Source organism: Myotis myotis, unplaced genomic scaffold (assembly GCF_014108235.1).
Source record: "Myotis myotis isolate mMyoMyo1 unplaced genomic scaffold, mMyoMyo1.p scaffold_m19_p_6, whole genome shotgun sequence".
Classification (NCBI taxonomy): Eukaryota; Metazoa; Chordata; class Mammalia; order Chiroptera; family Vespertilionidae; genus Myotis; species Myotis myotis.
In genome coordinates, this window is record NW_023416368.1 from 81,671,886 (window position 1) to 81,687,219 (window position 15,334).

Below are 15,334 nucleotides of genomic sequence, written 5' to 3' on the forward strand. Positions count from 1 at the left end.
GCTGTGGGCAGCTGTCCCAGCTCCCACTCACAGGTTCCTGCCCCCCGACACCCGCTCCCTGCTTTAAAGCCAGTTGGTGCCTCTGGCTCAGTGGGGAACAAATCCAGGTGCCTCATCTCCTGCTCCCATCCTGCTTCCTCCCAAATCCACCCCGAGGCTCCCTAGCTGGCGCTGGCCTGTCACTCTCACCCCGGAGAGCAGGGGAGGAGAAAAGGAAGACACACACACAAATATACATCAAATTTAATTTTAGGGGCATTTCCACCTGCTCAAGGTTGAGGGAGGTGGTGGGACTCACACCTTGGGCTCTGCGAACACCTCCCAGCCCTCCAGTTGGCCCATCTTGACCAGGGCGGCCGCTATGCCCATGTACACGCAGGATGCAGCGCCGATCCCATAGCTGTGAGCTGCGAGGGGGAGAGGGTGGTGTCAGGGACTGTGGGGCTTGCCCATGCCCACCCTGGCAGGCACTCCTCCCTCGAGGGATTAAGTCACTTAACCCTCTGACTTTGAAGGTGTGTGTGAAAACTGAGGCAGAGAGAGAGGCAGGAATACAAGCTGTCTAGATAGGAGAGGGGGAAGGATAGGGGTTGCTGGGCAGATGTCGCACTGGGGACATCTTGAATACCGGTACCAGGCTCCCTGTCTACCCTGTGGTTTGTGAACCAAGGAGCAGATTGCAACCAATGGCCTGAAAGCTGCCGCCAAGGATGGGGTTCTGCTTGCTCTGTGTGGGGCTCACACCCCTTCACAGGCTTGGGGGTGCATGCCAAACCCAGACCTCATCCAAGGTCTCAAAGCAAAGGCAGGCTCAGCCCAGGTGGTTCAGTGCTTGAGAGTCAACCTATGAACCAGGAAGTCATAGTTTGATTCCTGGTCAGGGCACATGTCTGGGTTGTGGGCTCCATCCCCAGTAGGGGGTGTGCAGGAGGCAGCCCACCAATGATTCTCTCTTATCATTGATGTTTCTCTCTCTCCCTCTCCCTTCCTTCTGAAATTAATACAAATATACTTTTAAAAAATGCCCTAACTGGTTTGGCTTAGTGGATAGAGTGTCGGCCTGCGGACGGAAGGGTCTCAGGTTCGATTCCGGTCAAGGGCATGTACCTGGGTTGCAGGCACATCCCCAGTTGGGAGTGTGAAGGAGGCAGCTGATCGATGTTTCTCTCTCATTGATGTTTCTAATTCTCTATCTCTCTCCCTTCCTCTCTGTAAAAAAAATATTTTTTTTTTTATAAAAATAAAGGCAAAGGCAGGATAGTGTGGGCTTCCCCCTCTGTAGTGCCCTCCCTCTCTGCTGGCTGGCACCTTCCACTGACACTCCCAGCCTGCTGGGCCAGGGCAGTTGATCTTCGTGTGGCCTCTGGGGCTGTGGGGGCCGAGGCGGCCAGTGTTGTGGGGCTGCCTAAATCACTGTGCCTGACAGGTGGCGGCCGGTGAGGCTCTCAAGTCTCCTCTTGTTGCTGCCAGGGGCCCTGCCCTGCAGGCTCTCAGTGGCCTGCCACCCACCTGTCAGATGGGGACAGGCTCTGGGGCTCTCTGCTCCAATGCCCAGGAATTTGGAGTCCGGCCATGCGTGGGCCGTGCTCCGTTCAGGGGGCTCCACCATGCCAGGCTGGCCTGCGCCAGACCCCTTCTACCAGCGAGGCCTGCTCTGCTGGATCCCAGGTGACCTCAGGCCACCTCAGCCCCCTCCCTGAGCCTTAGTCCTTACATCTGTAAAGCGGGGATGTAGTACAAGAACCGGCACCACATTCTTTGTGCTTATAGGCTGGTGGCGGAAACAGGCAGTGACCTCAAATTCTCTGACAAAGCGCAACCAAGGAGTGAAAAATGGAGTGAGGGTAGTAGGGGTCTGAGATCATACACAGAGAAGCTGGTGAGAGAGAGAGCTATGCTGACCTCTGGAGGAAGGACATTCAAGGAGAGAATAGCCTGTGCAAAGGCCCTGGGGCAGGACGGTGCCTGGCGTGTTGGAGGAACACGGAGGAGGCTGTATGGCTGCAGCAGAATGAGCAAGGGGCAGAAAGGGAGGAGGGAAGCACTTGGTGAGGTGGGATACAGTAGGTGCTTAAGCAGCAGCAGGCGTTACTATTATTGAACTGGCGGGTGACTAGAGCACTGGGAGCTTTCATGGCGACTGCCCCCTCCTCTACACAGCCAGCCCTGCCTGGTCCCTGGTCAGGGATGGAACACAGAGGGAGGAGGCTCAGTGGAGGGCAGGGTTGGGGAGCTCACTCACTGCGTGCTCCCAGGGTCAGGCCTCCAGCGCAGCCACCAATGAAGTAGTTCAGGGGGTCGTCGGGCTTCTGTCGGACCTGGGCACTGACGCAGGAGGCAATGCCAAATACGGCACCAATGGCAGCTGTGGGGCAGATAGGAAAGGGCGGGCACTGAGTCATGGGCCCGGAGGGGCAGGATTGCCAGGCCAGAGGGTACACTGAGAAGTAAAATGCCCCTTCCGCCCCCCCACACCATTCGCTCACCTGCAGTAAATGTGTACCGTCCTGTCCTGGCCACTCCCTCCAGGAAGGAGTCAGGGGGCTTGAGTGCGATGCTGTAGGCGGAGGTGATCAGGCCTGCAGGATGAGAGGGGTAAGGTGGCTCAGACTTGGGCCTCTGCACTGAGGAGTGGCCCTGGCTGGGGAGCAGGCCCCTCTATCACCTGATAAACCTTCTCTCCCGTGGTCCCCACTGTGCCCCCCAAGGTATCTCAGCTGGGATGGGAATCCAGGTCTGCTGCTGCAAAGCCTGGGCTCTCACCCCGCCTTCAGCCCCCAGGCCTCCCCACTAAGGCCTAATCAAGCCTGCAGAAGGCCTAACCGGGTCCCCGTCACCCTCATGGGCCCACCGCAGGGCACCAGCCCAGTACACAGAGGACAGGACCTTAACAGCCAGGCTACTCCCTAGCCTTGAGTGCAGGCATAGCCGTCACAGCAGCACTCCCAGAGCCTCTGGCACCTGGGTTCCTCTCCCATCAAGGGCTTTATTCTCCTTTGGGACCTGGGGCTCCATGGCCTAATCCTCCTTGGCAGAGGCTTGGCTCCTGGGGCTGCCAATGCCTCCTTTTTGCCACCCAGGCCCCCCTCCCAACTGGCAGCTCCGGTCTGGGCCTGCCCCTCACACTTGGCTGGTTGGGTGGATGCCCATATCCACCCAACTTGGCCTCGCCACTGCCATCAGCTTTTCCATCTCTGCCTTTCCATCTCTGCTGTCGGCCTGACCACCCTGCCCCTGACCTTGGCCTTTGATGCATGAGGGACCCGAGTGGGGGCTGGGTCTGCTGCTGAGTGCCAGGCGGGTGGCAAGGACCAAGGTGAAGCATCCTGAGTGACCACTGATCTGGGCTGGTATGTGGGTTTGGGGTATGGCTGGGGCAGACGAGGGCCCACCTGGCTGGCTGCTTGTCACCAGAACAGCCCATCACGGGTTCCCTATCCTCCAGCTGACCCTGCTCAGGGCAACAACACACCCCTGCTCTCCCTACAGACCCCCAGTGTTGCCTAGTTCAGGTATGTCTTGAGGCAAGCCCATTTCATTCCAGACAAAAGAGAACTGTCACCTGCTGGGTGGCAAGCACAGCCACGGCTGCACCTACCCTCCTCGGGACCCCAGGGGCTCAATACCCTTCTATCTGCTGCTTCATGGGAGGGGAGGGGCGGCAGAGAGGCAGAGTGACTTGCCTGAGGTCATTAAGCAGAAGAGACTGCAAGTGGAATGATTCTGACCCTGGGGCCACGGTCAGTAGGCTTCACCTGCTTCTCAGGACTTACCCATGGGACCTCTAGGCTGAGCAGTACCCCACCCTAGCCTGGGCTGGGCTGCAGCTCACTGGAGCTGCTGTGGTCCCTTTTAAAGACTTATTTGGTGGGGCCTCCCAGTCCTGTCTGGGACCTGTGAGTCTTGGTCTCAGGAGCTGGGCGGGGAACAAGAATCTTAGGCTGCCCTGAAGGGGAACCCCTTACAAGATTCAGTGATGTCCCCAAACCCAGTCATGCAGTGAGCCCTGGGGGGCACCTTATGAACCCCATCCCATATGCCTTGGTCCTGGCCATGATGGACACACAGTGTGCCCCTACCATCCTGCATGCCCTTAGAAGTCCTTGAACTGGGAGCAAGTGACCTGAGAGCCCCCTGATGGTCCCAGGGTCAAGACTGCTCCACCCTAACTGTCCCGAAGCAATCATCCAGCATGGTGGCCTGACACAGACCACCTCTCCAGGAGCTTCCTCAACTCCTCAGATGCTGCGACCCCCAGCACACAAGGATCTCTGACTCACACCTTTCCAATCCTTCAGCCTGCTCTGGGCTTCTTCTCAGTCTCCCAGTGGCCTCCAGACACAGTGCACATTTGTTCATTCATTAATTTACAGTCACTGTGTGCCATCAATCATTCATTCACTCAGTTACTACCACCCACATCCATCCATTCATTCAATTACTCAGGACCCTGGTTCATTTATTCACTCACAAATAGTTACTACCCACAACCATCATTCAAAAATTCATTCACTCACATAGTCGCTATGTGCCCTGATTCATTCATTCATTCATTCATTCATTCATTCATTCACAGTTACTGTCTTCCTTCTTTCCTTCAAAAAGTTATGGCGTGCTACAAGGTGCTGGGCTCTGCTGACCATAGGGCTCCCTCCAGGGGCTCACCAGCCCAGGGAAGCGAAACATGAAACCAGTCCTCTTGTGAGGGCTGAGGGGAGGTAGGGAATGAGGGAGCAGGTAGGTGAGGGAGGATCCAGAAGTCAAGTTGAATGGTGTTGGCCAGTGAGAGCACACACGTACACTCCCACTCACACACACCAGCATTAATGTCTTTCTCGGTATCAAAATCCCCTAAAGCAGCGATTTTCAACCGGTGCGCCGTGGCACACTCGTGTGCTGAAAGAATTTCTAAAATATGCAATACCTGACAACTTAATCAGGGCACTGAGCTCTTTTCCCTTAGATTGTCAAAGAAATAAAATGACAACAGCCAACACAGCAATAGCCATCTGGTGTCAATGAATCAAAATTGCACCTGGGTTTTTTTTTTTTTTTTTTTTTTTTTGTCAGATAGGCAAAAAATATATATTTTCTGTTATGCTGCAGAATTTTAGTAATTAGTTTATGTGTGCCATGAGATGAAAAAGGTTGAAATCACTGCCCTAAAGCATCACTTCTCCCTGAAAGTCCCACCCTCCTGGGCTTTAATTTCCTGACACAATCAGGACCTTCTAGGCATTCACCAGTGTCAGCATCTCCCCGTAAGAATGCAGTGAGCCAATCCCACTGTGCAGCCCTCCAGGCTCCCACAGAGATCCCACCACACGCCCTAAACTGTCCCAATAACTTGCCATTCAAGCAGACTCCATATAACCCACCCCTGGGAGCCACCCTCCGTAAGGACCCAGCGCACACACTCCTTGCCCCAGGCACTCCCAGAAGATCAGCAGACCTGGATATGCAGCCTGGCTTCAAAAGACCCTGGGGCAGTTAATACACCTCTTCAACCTTCAGTTTCCACCTCTGAGAAATGGAGATAATGGTTTCACTAAATATGCAGATAATGATGGGGATTATTAGGTTTATCCTAATGCAAATGCCTCCCAGTGTTCTCAACTTCTGCCTGCCCTGTTTCAGGAGCTGGAGGTACAAAGGTGGCCGAAACCACATCTACTTCTCAGGGAGATTAGAATAAAAGGGGTGAGACTCGGGGGTCTCGCCTGCAGGGGAACGCCAGTGCTGTGGGTCCCCTCACACCCCAAGGCTTTCCTCTTAGTGGCCCCTGACTCACTTCACCTATGATCTCCTCCGCACTCCTAGGACCCCTCTGGCGGCCCCAATAAAACTTCAGATGTCCCTGACCACACAACTGTCCTGAACCCTAAAAAGACCTCATCCCAGTCCAGAACTTTCTCAAATCTTCTGTACCCCACTCGGACATCCCAATAGTAACCCATTACCCCCCCTCCCCCATAATCTCAACACTACCCCGTTAGAAAGTCTCCTGATCCTCCGGCTCCTCTGACCTCGATAATGGCCCTCACTCCACGTCTTCCAACGAGCCTGTGTCACTTCAACAATAACCCCCAAACCCCGGAACCCAGGGATCACTCTGACAATCCCGGTAACCAGCCTGTGACACGTACCACAACCTCCTGGTGCCCTCCAATCTGCTAGACCCCACCCCGCAAACGTCTCTCTCACGCGTTCCCCATGACCGCCCCGGACACCCCGTCGAGGAGGACGTACTACCCCGCGACATTCCCAGCCCGGATGTGACCCCCTGGACAGCTCCCACTGACCCCACGGCCTCCCCGCGCCTCGGAATTAGTTCGACACCCCACAAAGTCTATCTCGTACAGGGTATCCCCAGACACCCTGAGGAAAACCATATGCCACCCCGCGAGACGCACAGTCCCCCAGGCCACCCTCGGACAGCCCCCAGTGACCCTATGACCTCCGTGCACCCTCCGCCCCCGGGCCCGGCCAGTCGGTGCTCACCAACGGCGCCAGTGATACTAGTGCTGGCGTAGGCCTTGCGGTGACACTCGGTGCCGTCAGGGATGTCCCAGTACCGCTGAATAAGACGCGCCATGGCTGCGACCCCGAGCGCCGCACTACACAGCCGGCAGTACCCAGGGCCAAGGGCAGCCGCCGTTCGCTATCGCGAGACTTCCGGGGAGGCGCGCGCAGCACCCCAGGCGGACAGGCCCGCAACAAGCATGAAACTTTATTGAGTGCCGCGGCCACTGACACGGGCTGCGCGCACGCGCCGAGTTCGGGACTGGCGTAAAGAAAGAGCTTGTGCTCCCCCAGCAGATTTCTGGAGGGGAAAGGTGAGGCCAACCAGGATCAGTGAGGTCAGATCTCGCTATTTCTAGCTCAGAAGGCCCTAGGTTAGGAATGGTCTGACTCCCGGAGGTGGGACCTAACATAGGGGCTGGACTATAATAGGTGCTAGGCATATCGCCATGCTCAGATTAGGGCGCGGGCGGAACGGGACTGAGTTTGACAAGAGCCAGAGGTAATTATGGGGCGGGACATAGCGAAAACGTGGCCACTTGCTGCGTCAGAATCTGCCTAGGGGCGTGGTCACGCACTGAGGCCCGTCCCCAAATAGGAATCTGAACCGCGTGCGACTTATTTTGGGGCGTGGCCAGGATCAAGGGCGGGGCTTGGCGGGAAAGTGACCAACCCTAGTACTGAGATCCTAACAGCCGAGGGCAAACTACGGCCCTCGGGCCGGATCCGGCCCGTTTGAAATAAAACTAAAAAAAAAAAAAAAAAAAAAAAAAAAAAAAGACCGTACCCTTTTATGTAATGATGTTTACTTTGAATTTATATTAGTTCACACAAACACTCCATCCATGCTTTTGTTCCGGCCCTCCGGTCCAGTTTAAGAACCCATTGTGGCCCTCGAGTCAAAAAGTTTGCCCACCCCTGGAAGGACATGGCCTGTGCACAGCTTGCAGCTGGTCCAAGACCTGTGCCAGATGAAGTACGCATTACTCTTGGGGACGTGGCAAGGACCAGAGACAGAACCTGTAGGGGACTTGACCAATCCGGAGCTGTACAATTGCCTAAGGGGCGTGGACGTGCCAATCAAGTGTATCTGAAAGAAGAGCAACCGATTCCCGGAACGTGGTCACACTTGCTCGGTCGCGGAATCCGGACCAATCCTGGTGTTACCTCCTGAGCAGAGGAACCAATCCCGTTGCCAGAGCCTGAATGGGGTGTGCCTCCGGAGAACAGGCCCGGGCCAGGGGCGGGGTTCCGAGGTTCCGGAACCAATCAGGGTGTTGGGGCTTGAGGAGGCAGTCGGCTGCGGCCAATCGCCCCGTGGTCCTGCGTGGGCCTTGGGGCGTGGTCCATCCGGGGGCGGGCACGGGTTCCAGGCGGCCCAGGGGCGTGGCCGGGCCTGGACCGCCGCTGGGGCCATGTCCGCGCCGCCGCCCCTACAGATCCGCGAGGCGAACGCGCACCTGGCGGCCGTACACCGGCGCGCCGCGGAGCTGGAGGCGCGGCTGAACGCGGCGGAGCGCACGGTGCGCTCCCAGGCCGAGCGCCTGGCCCACCACGACGAGCAGCTGCGCGCTGCCCTGGACGAACTGGGCCGCGCCAAGGACCGGTGAGGCCCGGGGCCGCCAGGTGAACTTCTAGGAGGTGGGCGGAGGCGGAGTCGAGATGGAAGGGAGCGCTGGCAGGGGAACCGAATTCATTCCCTGGAGGCTGTACTACCGGAGGGGTTGAAAAAACAAATACCAAAACATTTGACTTAGCCATCAGCATGTAAAGAAATGTCACACAAGTGTGTGGAGTTTGTAACTTAAAAGTTTCCCACAAAGTAAAAGCAGCTGGTACTGAATGGTGCGGAGTCCACCGACTTCTTTGAGCAGATTTTGGAAGCCATGGCAGGTTCTTGAACAGAAGAGGATGTGATCTATCAGAAATTTGTGTTTTGTTTTTTGCTAATCCTCACCCGAGGATATTTTCCCATTTATTTTTAGAGAGAATGGAAGGGGGAGAGACAGAGAGGAACATCAATGTGAGAGACGTATCGACTGGTTTCTTCCCACAGGTGCCCCAATGGGGCTCCAGTCTGCAACCAAGATATGTGCCCTTGACCTTGGCTGGAATCGAACCCAGGACCTGTTAGTCCAAGGGCCAATCCTCTATCCACTGAGCCAAATCAGCTATAGCTACCAGAAGGATTTTTTTTTAAATATATTTTTATTGATTTCAGAGAGGAAGGGAGAGGGAGGAATAGAAACATTGATTGGCTGCCTCCTGCACGCCCCCTACTGGGGATCAAGCCCACAACCCGGGCATGTGCCCTTAACCAGAATTGAACCCGGGACCCTTCAGTCTGCAGGCCCATGCTCTATCCACTGAGCCAAACCAGCTAGGACTGTCAGAAGTTTTTGAAGAGTCCCTCTAGCACCTGAGAATTGAAAGGGATGAGACAATGCACAGGGGAGATCCTGGGGCCCAGGTGAGAAACAATTCAGGGCTGGATGGATTAATTCATCTTTACTAAGCCACCTACTATGTGCCAGACACCGTGCTGGGTACTAGGGCACATCTACACAGCTCTGCCCTTAGGCAGACACATCACTAGGTAGTTACAGCATGGGATGATCAGAGGTTGTGATGGAGGTGCACACATGGTTCTGAGGGGATGCAGAGGGAATGCTTCCTAGAGGAGGAGCCAACTAAGCTGAACAACAAATAGGAAAAGATGGAGGGAAAGAGGTAACTGCAGGAAGAGCTAGGACAGCGATGGAGAACCTTTTGAGCTCAGCGTGTCAGCATTTTGAAAAACCCTAACTTAACTCTGGTGCCATGTCACATATAGAAATGTTCTGATATTTGCAACCATAGTAAAACAAAGACTTATATTTTTGATATTTATTTTATATAAATGCCATTTAACAAAGAAAAATCAACCAAAAAAATGAGTTCGCGTGTCACCTCTGACACGCGTGTCATAGGTTCACCATCACTGAGCTAGGAGGAGACATGAGTCTATTCAGGCTGGGTGGCTTAAACAATAGACATTTATCACTGTTCTAGAGGCTGCAAAGTCCAAGATCAAAGTACTGGCAAATTCAGTTCCTGGTGAGGACTTCTTGGTCATCTCGTTGTGTCCTCACAGAGGAGAGGGAGAGAGCTGTCTGGTGTCTCTCCTTATAAGAGCACTAATCCCATCACGAGGATCCTACCCTCATGACCTCATCTAACCTTAGCTTCCAAAGGCCCCCACCTTCAAATATCACACTGGGATGTAGGGATTCAACTTAAGAACTTGGGAAGGGCATAACCTTTCAGTCCTTTCAGTTCTTAAGGGGAGGCCGTGAGGCAGTGGTGAGGAATATGGCCTTTATCCTGATGGTGGGGAGCCTGAGATCAGAAGGGAGAGGAGCATCTGCTTTCTGGTCCTTCAGTGCTGTTACTACTGAGTTCTATCTTCCTGCCAGTGAGATCGCCGCACTGCAGGAGCAGCTGCTGACCTCCGAGGCCACTGTCCACAGCCTGCAGGCGGCCGTGCACCAGAGGGACAAGCTCATCAGGCAGCTGCAGCCCCGGGCCGAGCTGCTGCAGGACATATGCCGCCAGCGACCACCCCTGGTTGGGCTGCTGGCAGCCCTTGCTGAGGCCGAGCGCCTGGGTCCCCTGCCAGCCAGTGACCTTGGTGCGCCCAGTTTGCTCCTTGCCAACAACACTGAGGAGGAAGGGGACAGGGACCACCTCCAGCCAGCAGTGTTTGGGACCACTGTGTGAGCCCCAGAGCACAGATTCCAGAATGGAGACAGAGGGTGCCTGTGGAGACTTTTCCACTGCTGTGGGGGTACTCAAGGGTGGGGGTGTCACCAGTGTCCCGGGGGGAACCCCATGGCAGAGCCATAGTATTTTCCAAGCATCAGACCTGCTAAAAAGTCAAATGGTCAGCCTGCAGGCAAATGAAAATGTTTAGCCCCAATTTTTTTAAAAACAAAACCTTGAATCAGTTATCCTTATTGAAAAATTGGCAACATTTACACACAAAAACCTGGATTTCTGGTTTTAGACTTGCCCATGCCTGCCTGGAACTGAACCCAGAATACCCTCGTTAGCCACAGTGTGAGTTTTTTAATTGGCCCCTTCACCTCTCTTGGGCCAGATGTCCAGGCCCCGAAGCATGAGTTTGAGACCTCTGGTGGAGGCAGATGGCATCAAGTTCCACATTATTAGATTGTTTCTTCTCCTCTTTTCCCTGTCCAGATTTTCTTTCATTCTGAAGCATCCTTCATCCCAGGATAGAGCTTTTTCTTACTCCATCTCAAACCAGAATTATTTTTATTATTTTCCAACTCAAGGACATACCTACTGATGTTCTAGAGAGAGGAGAAGGGAGACAGCAAAATACCAATGTGAGAGAAAAACATCAATCGGTTTTCCCGTACGCACCCTACTGGGGATCGAACCCACAACCTAGGTATGTGCTGAGGGGAATTAAACCCGCAACTTTTTGGTGCATGGGACAACGCTCTAGTCGAGCCACATGGCCCCCAGACTAGAATTAAGAACTTCACGCTTCATGCTGTTTTGTATTATTTTGAAGACAAATCCTAGACATCCCTCCTCCCCCCCAACTCTGTCCTTCCCTCAACCGTTAACTCAGAAGGCAGTGCGTGTGGGGCACGTGCGATGCTGGCAGCCAGGCTGTGCTGTCCTAGAAAACTCAGGCCTCCCTTAACCTTTTCTTGATAACGTGCTGCCTCGAGGCCTTTACACTGGCCGCTCCCTCTGCCTAGAGTGCTCTTCCCCCAGTGTCCCATGACAGGTTCCTTGTCACTTAGGTCTTTGCTCAGATTTCACCTCAGAAAGGCCTTCCCTGACTACCTGAAGTAATTCCTCCCCTCCCCCTGCCATTACTATTGCATTTCTTTTTTCTTTAAAAATATATTTTTATTGATTTCAGAGAGGAAGGAAGAGGGAGAGGAGAGAAACATCAATGATGAGAGAATCACTGATCGGGTGCCTCATGCACACCCCCTATTAGGGATTAAGCCCGAAACCTAGACATGTGCCCTTGACTGGAATCAAACCCGGACCCTTTAGTTCACAGGCCGAGCCTCTATCCTCTGAGCCAAGCCTGCCAGGGCTATTTTTTCTTTATAGAAGCTCTTACCATCAGAGTGTAAGCTGCATGAAGGCAGGGCTTTTGTTCTACACTAATACCCCTGTAGGAACAGGATGGGTCTGTGGGCCCTGAAGGGAGTTGGGAGTCCCCGGCACTTCAGGTAAAACCCCTCGTCTAGCTTCTGTAGTAAGCAGCTGGTTCCTTTTTTATAGTCCCTAGAGAATCTATTTTTTAACTCCTTTTTTCTACACTGCCCTCTTGGCCAGAGCCATTCAGGGAGTTTTGCTTATCAAACCAGGGAACCTTGTGCTCTTCAGCCCAGCCTGCGCCGTTTCCCACCTCCTTACTCAGGAAACTGTCATACTGGGAACTGCTGTGGGGCAGGGCCTATTCCAGTTAGAAAGGTTGGCACCCATCCCGTCCTCAGGATGGTGCCTGCTGTCTGCCTGGCATCTAACACTGACCCCTCGGTATATAACAATATCCCCATTTTCTCCTCTGGATGAATAAGAAAGGGGACTGTTTGTATGAGGGAAGGCAGGCTAGGGCCTGTGTGAGCTCAAGAATAAACAGGTGATTTGTCAGCCTGGTCCTTCCTCATTTTTTCCAGGTGTGGGGGGCTGGAGAGGTGGCCACTGTGTGGTTCCTGGTCTAGGGTGGGGCCCTGCTGGGTGAGGGCTTGTTGCAGTCACAGGAGCTTGTACCACAGGCACTTTTACACACACAACAGTGTCTAATCTTTGTTTGCAGCCACCCCTACCCATTTTTGAAAGTTACTGTTGAAATCTGATTCTCTTACAGATGTCAAACAGAACTATACTAACTGTGATTAGACTCTGCGTTTTCCATAGGGAAAAGACCGATGCAACACTCATTAAAAAACACAATGCAGTATTTCTTTGACTGCCCAAAGAATGCCGGACTGCAGCAAGCCACTGAGCTGTGACATCAGCTGTGGCTTGAATTGCAGCGCTGGGTCAGGAATTCCTGACCACATACCATTGTGCCGAGAGCAAAGCCTGGAGGTCCCCAAAGGGGGACTCATTATTTTTTATTAATCCTACCTTTGAGAATATTTTTTCCATTGAGTTTTTTTTCTTAGGAGAAGGGAGGGAGGGGGAGAGAAATATCGATGTGAGAGACACATCGATTGGTTGCCCCCTGTACATGCCCCAACTGGGGCCAGGATGGAACCTGCAACCCAGGCATGTGCCCTTGACAGGTAATCGAACCCGCGACCCTTCGTTTCGTGGGCTGACTCTAACCACAGAGAAACACCAGCCAGGGCGAGGGCCCACATTTTAAGTCCTTGGGAATCCCAATGTTCTTTTGGATCCTCCTGGTTGGTGTAATGCTCTGTTGGCAACGATGTCCAAAATCTGGATCGAAGGTCTTCTGTGATGGTGGCCTTGGTTCCCCTTGGATTATGTCAGGGGTCAGGACCACTTCTCTATTTGGTACCGCAGCCTCCTGGCTCACCAGCTTGTCACGAGCAAACCCACCAAGTGATGTCTGAGAACTGAAAACCAACCACCAAAAGACCCATAAAACAAAAACACCATGACTGGCCTCTCAATAACTACCAGGAACTTTGTACAACTTAATTCTGCTGTGCCCTGCCTCCGCTAGCACTGGTCTCAGGACCTCCCATTGGACATGGGTTGGGCTGCCACCAGCCCTTTTAAACTCAAACCCCTCAGCAGCTTTGGCTGCTGCCCTGTGAAAAGGGATAGGGGTCAGTAAAGTCCAGAGAGGAGAGGGGCTCTGCCTCAGGTCACATAGGAATTGGGCAAGGGCCGCAATTGGAGAGTGATCCCTGGGACCAAGGGATCACTCCATCCACAACAAGGGGTCCTTGCAGACCTGTGGCCTGCCCCTCATTGTGGTCAGAAAGACACCCACCTCCCACCCTGGTCTGGGCCTGGCTCTATCCCAGGCCTGAGCATTGTAGGGGGTCGGGAGCAGCACAATGGGTAGATGGGGCTGCCAATGACAGCACTGCTCTGTCCCTCCTGGCCCTGCCATTCGGCACAGTCAGGGTTACAGCTGGGGCCCCTCCCAGTCTCCAGAGCCACTGTCCCTTAGCAACAATCCTACCGGGCAGAACGCACTGCCAACACAGGACAAACCAGGCAGGAGCCAGTGAAGTGGCCATCTGAGGACTCCAGGGCAGACAAGGCCAGGTGAGTGAGCAGGGGGCACCCAGCTTGTAGCCTGGCCAGCCGAGCAGGAAACCCACTTAACCTCTATCTCATCCAGCTGCCCAGAGAGCCTGAACCTAACATGGATACAGTGGACGCCACTGTGGAGAGGCTCCGGGAACAGTGCCTGTCCCGAGGGGCCTCTGGCATCCAGGGCCTAGCCAGGTGAGCTGTCCCCTCACCCGTTCCTGACCACTTGGTCCCAGGGATCACTCTCCAATTGCAGCCCTTGCCCCTAGGTTTTTCCGCCGCCTGGACCAGGACAGGAGCCGATCCCTGGATGCGAGGGAGCTTCAGCAGGGCTTGGCTAAGCTGGGGCTGGCGCTGGACATGGCTGAGGCAGAGGGTGTGTGCAGGCGATGGGACCGTGACGGCAGTGGGACGCTGGACCTGGAGGAGTTCCTGAGGGCACTCCGGGTAAGGCTGGGCTGACTGGGGGCAGGCCCCTTCACCCAGCTGTCTGGCGGGGGGAAGGAGTGTGCTGAGCTCTCAGTGGATTGATTACCTGTGTCAGCAAACACCAGACACCCAGGAATTCATCACTAAGAGACTCAGGGATCCCCTGCACTCTGCCTGGAGGGGTTGGAGTCTCTTAGTCATCACTTGCCCTCCTTCAGCCCCCCATGTCCCAGGCCCGGGAGGCGGTCATTGCAGCTGCATTCTCCAAGCTGGACCGCAGTGGGGATGGTGTGGTGACCGTGGATGACCTTCGGGGGGTGTATAGCTGCCACGCCCACCCCAAGGTGCAGAGTGGGGAGTGGACTGAGGAGGAGGTGCTCCGCCGCTTCCTGGACAACTTTGATTCCTCTGAGAAGGACGGGCAGGTAGGTGCCTATGGGGTCTCCCTAGCTCCTCCTGCCCTAGATTTCCATTCCTACTTAGAACCTGTCTGCCCCCAGGTCACCCTGGCTGAATTCCAGGACTATTACAGTGGTGTGAGCGCTTCCATGGACACGGATGAGGAGTTTGTGGCCATGATGACCAGCGCCTGGCGACTGTGAGCAGCATGCACTCAGCTGGCACCACTGTAGCATAGGACTCCACCATGGCACCCCCCTACCCCCGAGTTTCCAGCTGGGTAGCCCCAGGGCTGGGGGCTGAAGGGAAGCAGGATTGAGGCTGCAGAACTGGTTGGACCAGGTCTGAGCCCCCCCCCCCCCCCCCCCCCGCATTAGGCCACTGTAGATGCCCACCCCCACCTGTCACCCTGTTCTGCTCAGTTAATCCTTGACTCTGTTAGAATTCCCATCCTGTCCCTCCTTCATGGTTCCTGGGAAGCCAGGAGGCCCCTGGATGTGATATGGGTGTGGGGAGGGAAGCAAATGGCTCTTCTATGAAGCTAGGCTCTGCACTGAAGTGGCAGGTGTTGGAAGGCGTGGAGTGTGGGGTAGGGGCCCAGGGCAGCAGGCAGGCCAGGCTGCTGGAGGAGCCTTACCTTGGGAGGCAGAGGTCACTCCTGGCCAGGCCCTCGGGCTTCCTGAGGCCCCTGGGGCACACTGGAGGCCAGGGG

The 15,334-nt window shown here is 54.8% G+C and overlaps 3 protein-coding genes across 5 annotated transcripts; 2 read left to right on the forward strand and 1 right to left on the reverse strand.

Annotated features, from left to right (window-relative positions):
- Nucleotides 1-227: 227 nt before the first annotated feature.
- On the reverse strand, nucleotides 228-6,676 carry NDUFA11 (NADH:ubiquinone oxidoreductase subunit A11). The gene is made up of 4 exons (XM_036314834.1): nucleotides 6,502-6,676; nucleotides 2,487-2,579; nucleotides 2,243-2,365; nucleotides 228-407 (listed from the first exon to the last, which is right to left on the reverse strand). The coding sequence occupies exons 1-4, from the start codon at nucleotides 6,593-6,595 to the stop codon at nucleotides 295-297; spliced, it is 423 nt and encodes a 140-aa protein (XP_036170727.1). The 5' UTR covers nucleotides 6,596-6,676; the 3' UTR covers nucleotides 228-294.
- A 1,031-nt stretch (nucleotides 6,677-7,707) lies between these two features.
- VMAC (vimentin type intermediate filament associated coiled-coil protein) lies at nucleotides 7,708-11,481 on the forward strand. The gene is made up of 2 exons (XM_036314832.1): nucleotides 7,708-8,128; nucleotides 9,978-11,481. The coding sequence occupies exons 1-2, from the start codon at nucleotides 7,938-7,940 to the stop codon at nucleotides 10,279-10,281; spliced, it is 495 nt and encodes a 164-aa protein (XP_036170725.1). The 5' UTR covers nucleotides 7,708-7,937; the 3' UTR covers nucleotides 10,282-11,481.
- Nucleotides 11,482-13,108: 1,627 nt separating this feature from the next.
- CAPS (calcyphosine) lies at nucleotides 13,109-15,320 on the forward strand. 3 transcript variants are annotated; one of them, XM_036312088.1, is made up of 5 exons: nucleotides 13,109-13,806; nucleotides 13,883-13,989; nucleotides 14,064-14,241; nucleotides 14,442-14,648; nucleotides 14,724-15,320. In XM_036312088.1, the coding sequence occupies exons 2-5, from the start codon at nucleotides 13,907-13,909 to the stop codon at nucleotides 14,823-14,825; spliced, it is 570 nt and encodes a 189-aa protein (XP_036167981.1). In that variant the 5' UTR covers nucleotides 13,109-13,806; nucleotides 13,883-13,906; the 3' UTR covers nucleotides 14,826-15,320. The 3 variants fall into 3 exon arrangements, with proteins under 3 accessions (XP_036167981.1, XP_036167980.1, XP_036167982.1); XM_036312087.1 differs by having other exon boundaries at nucleotides 14,442-15,320; XM_036312089.1 differs by lacking the exon at nucleotides 13,109-13,806 and having other exon boundaries at nucleotides 13,817-13,989.
- Nucleotides 15,321-15,334: the final 14 nt, after the last annotated feature.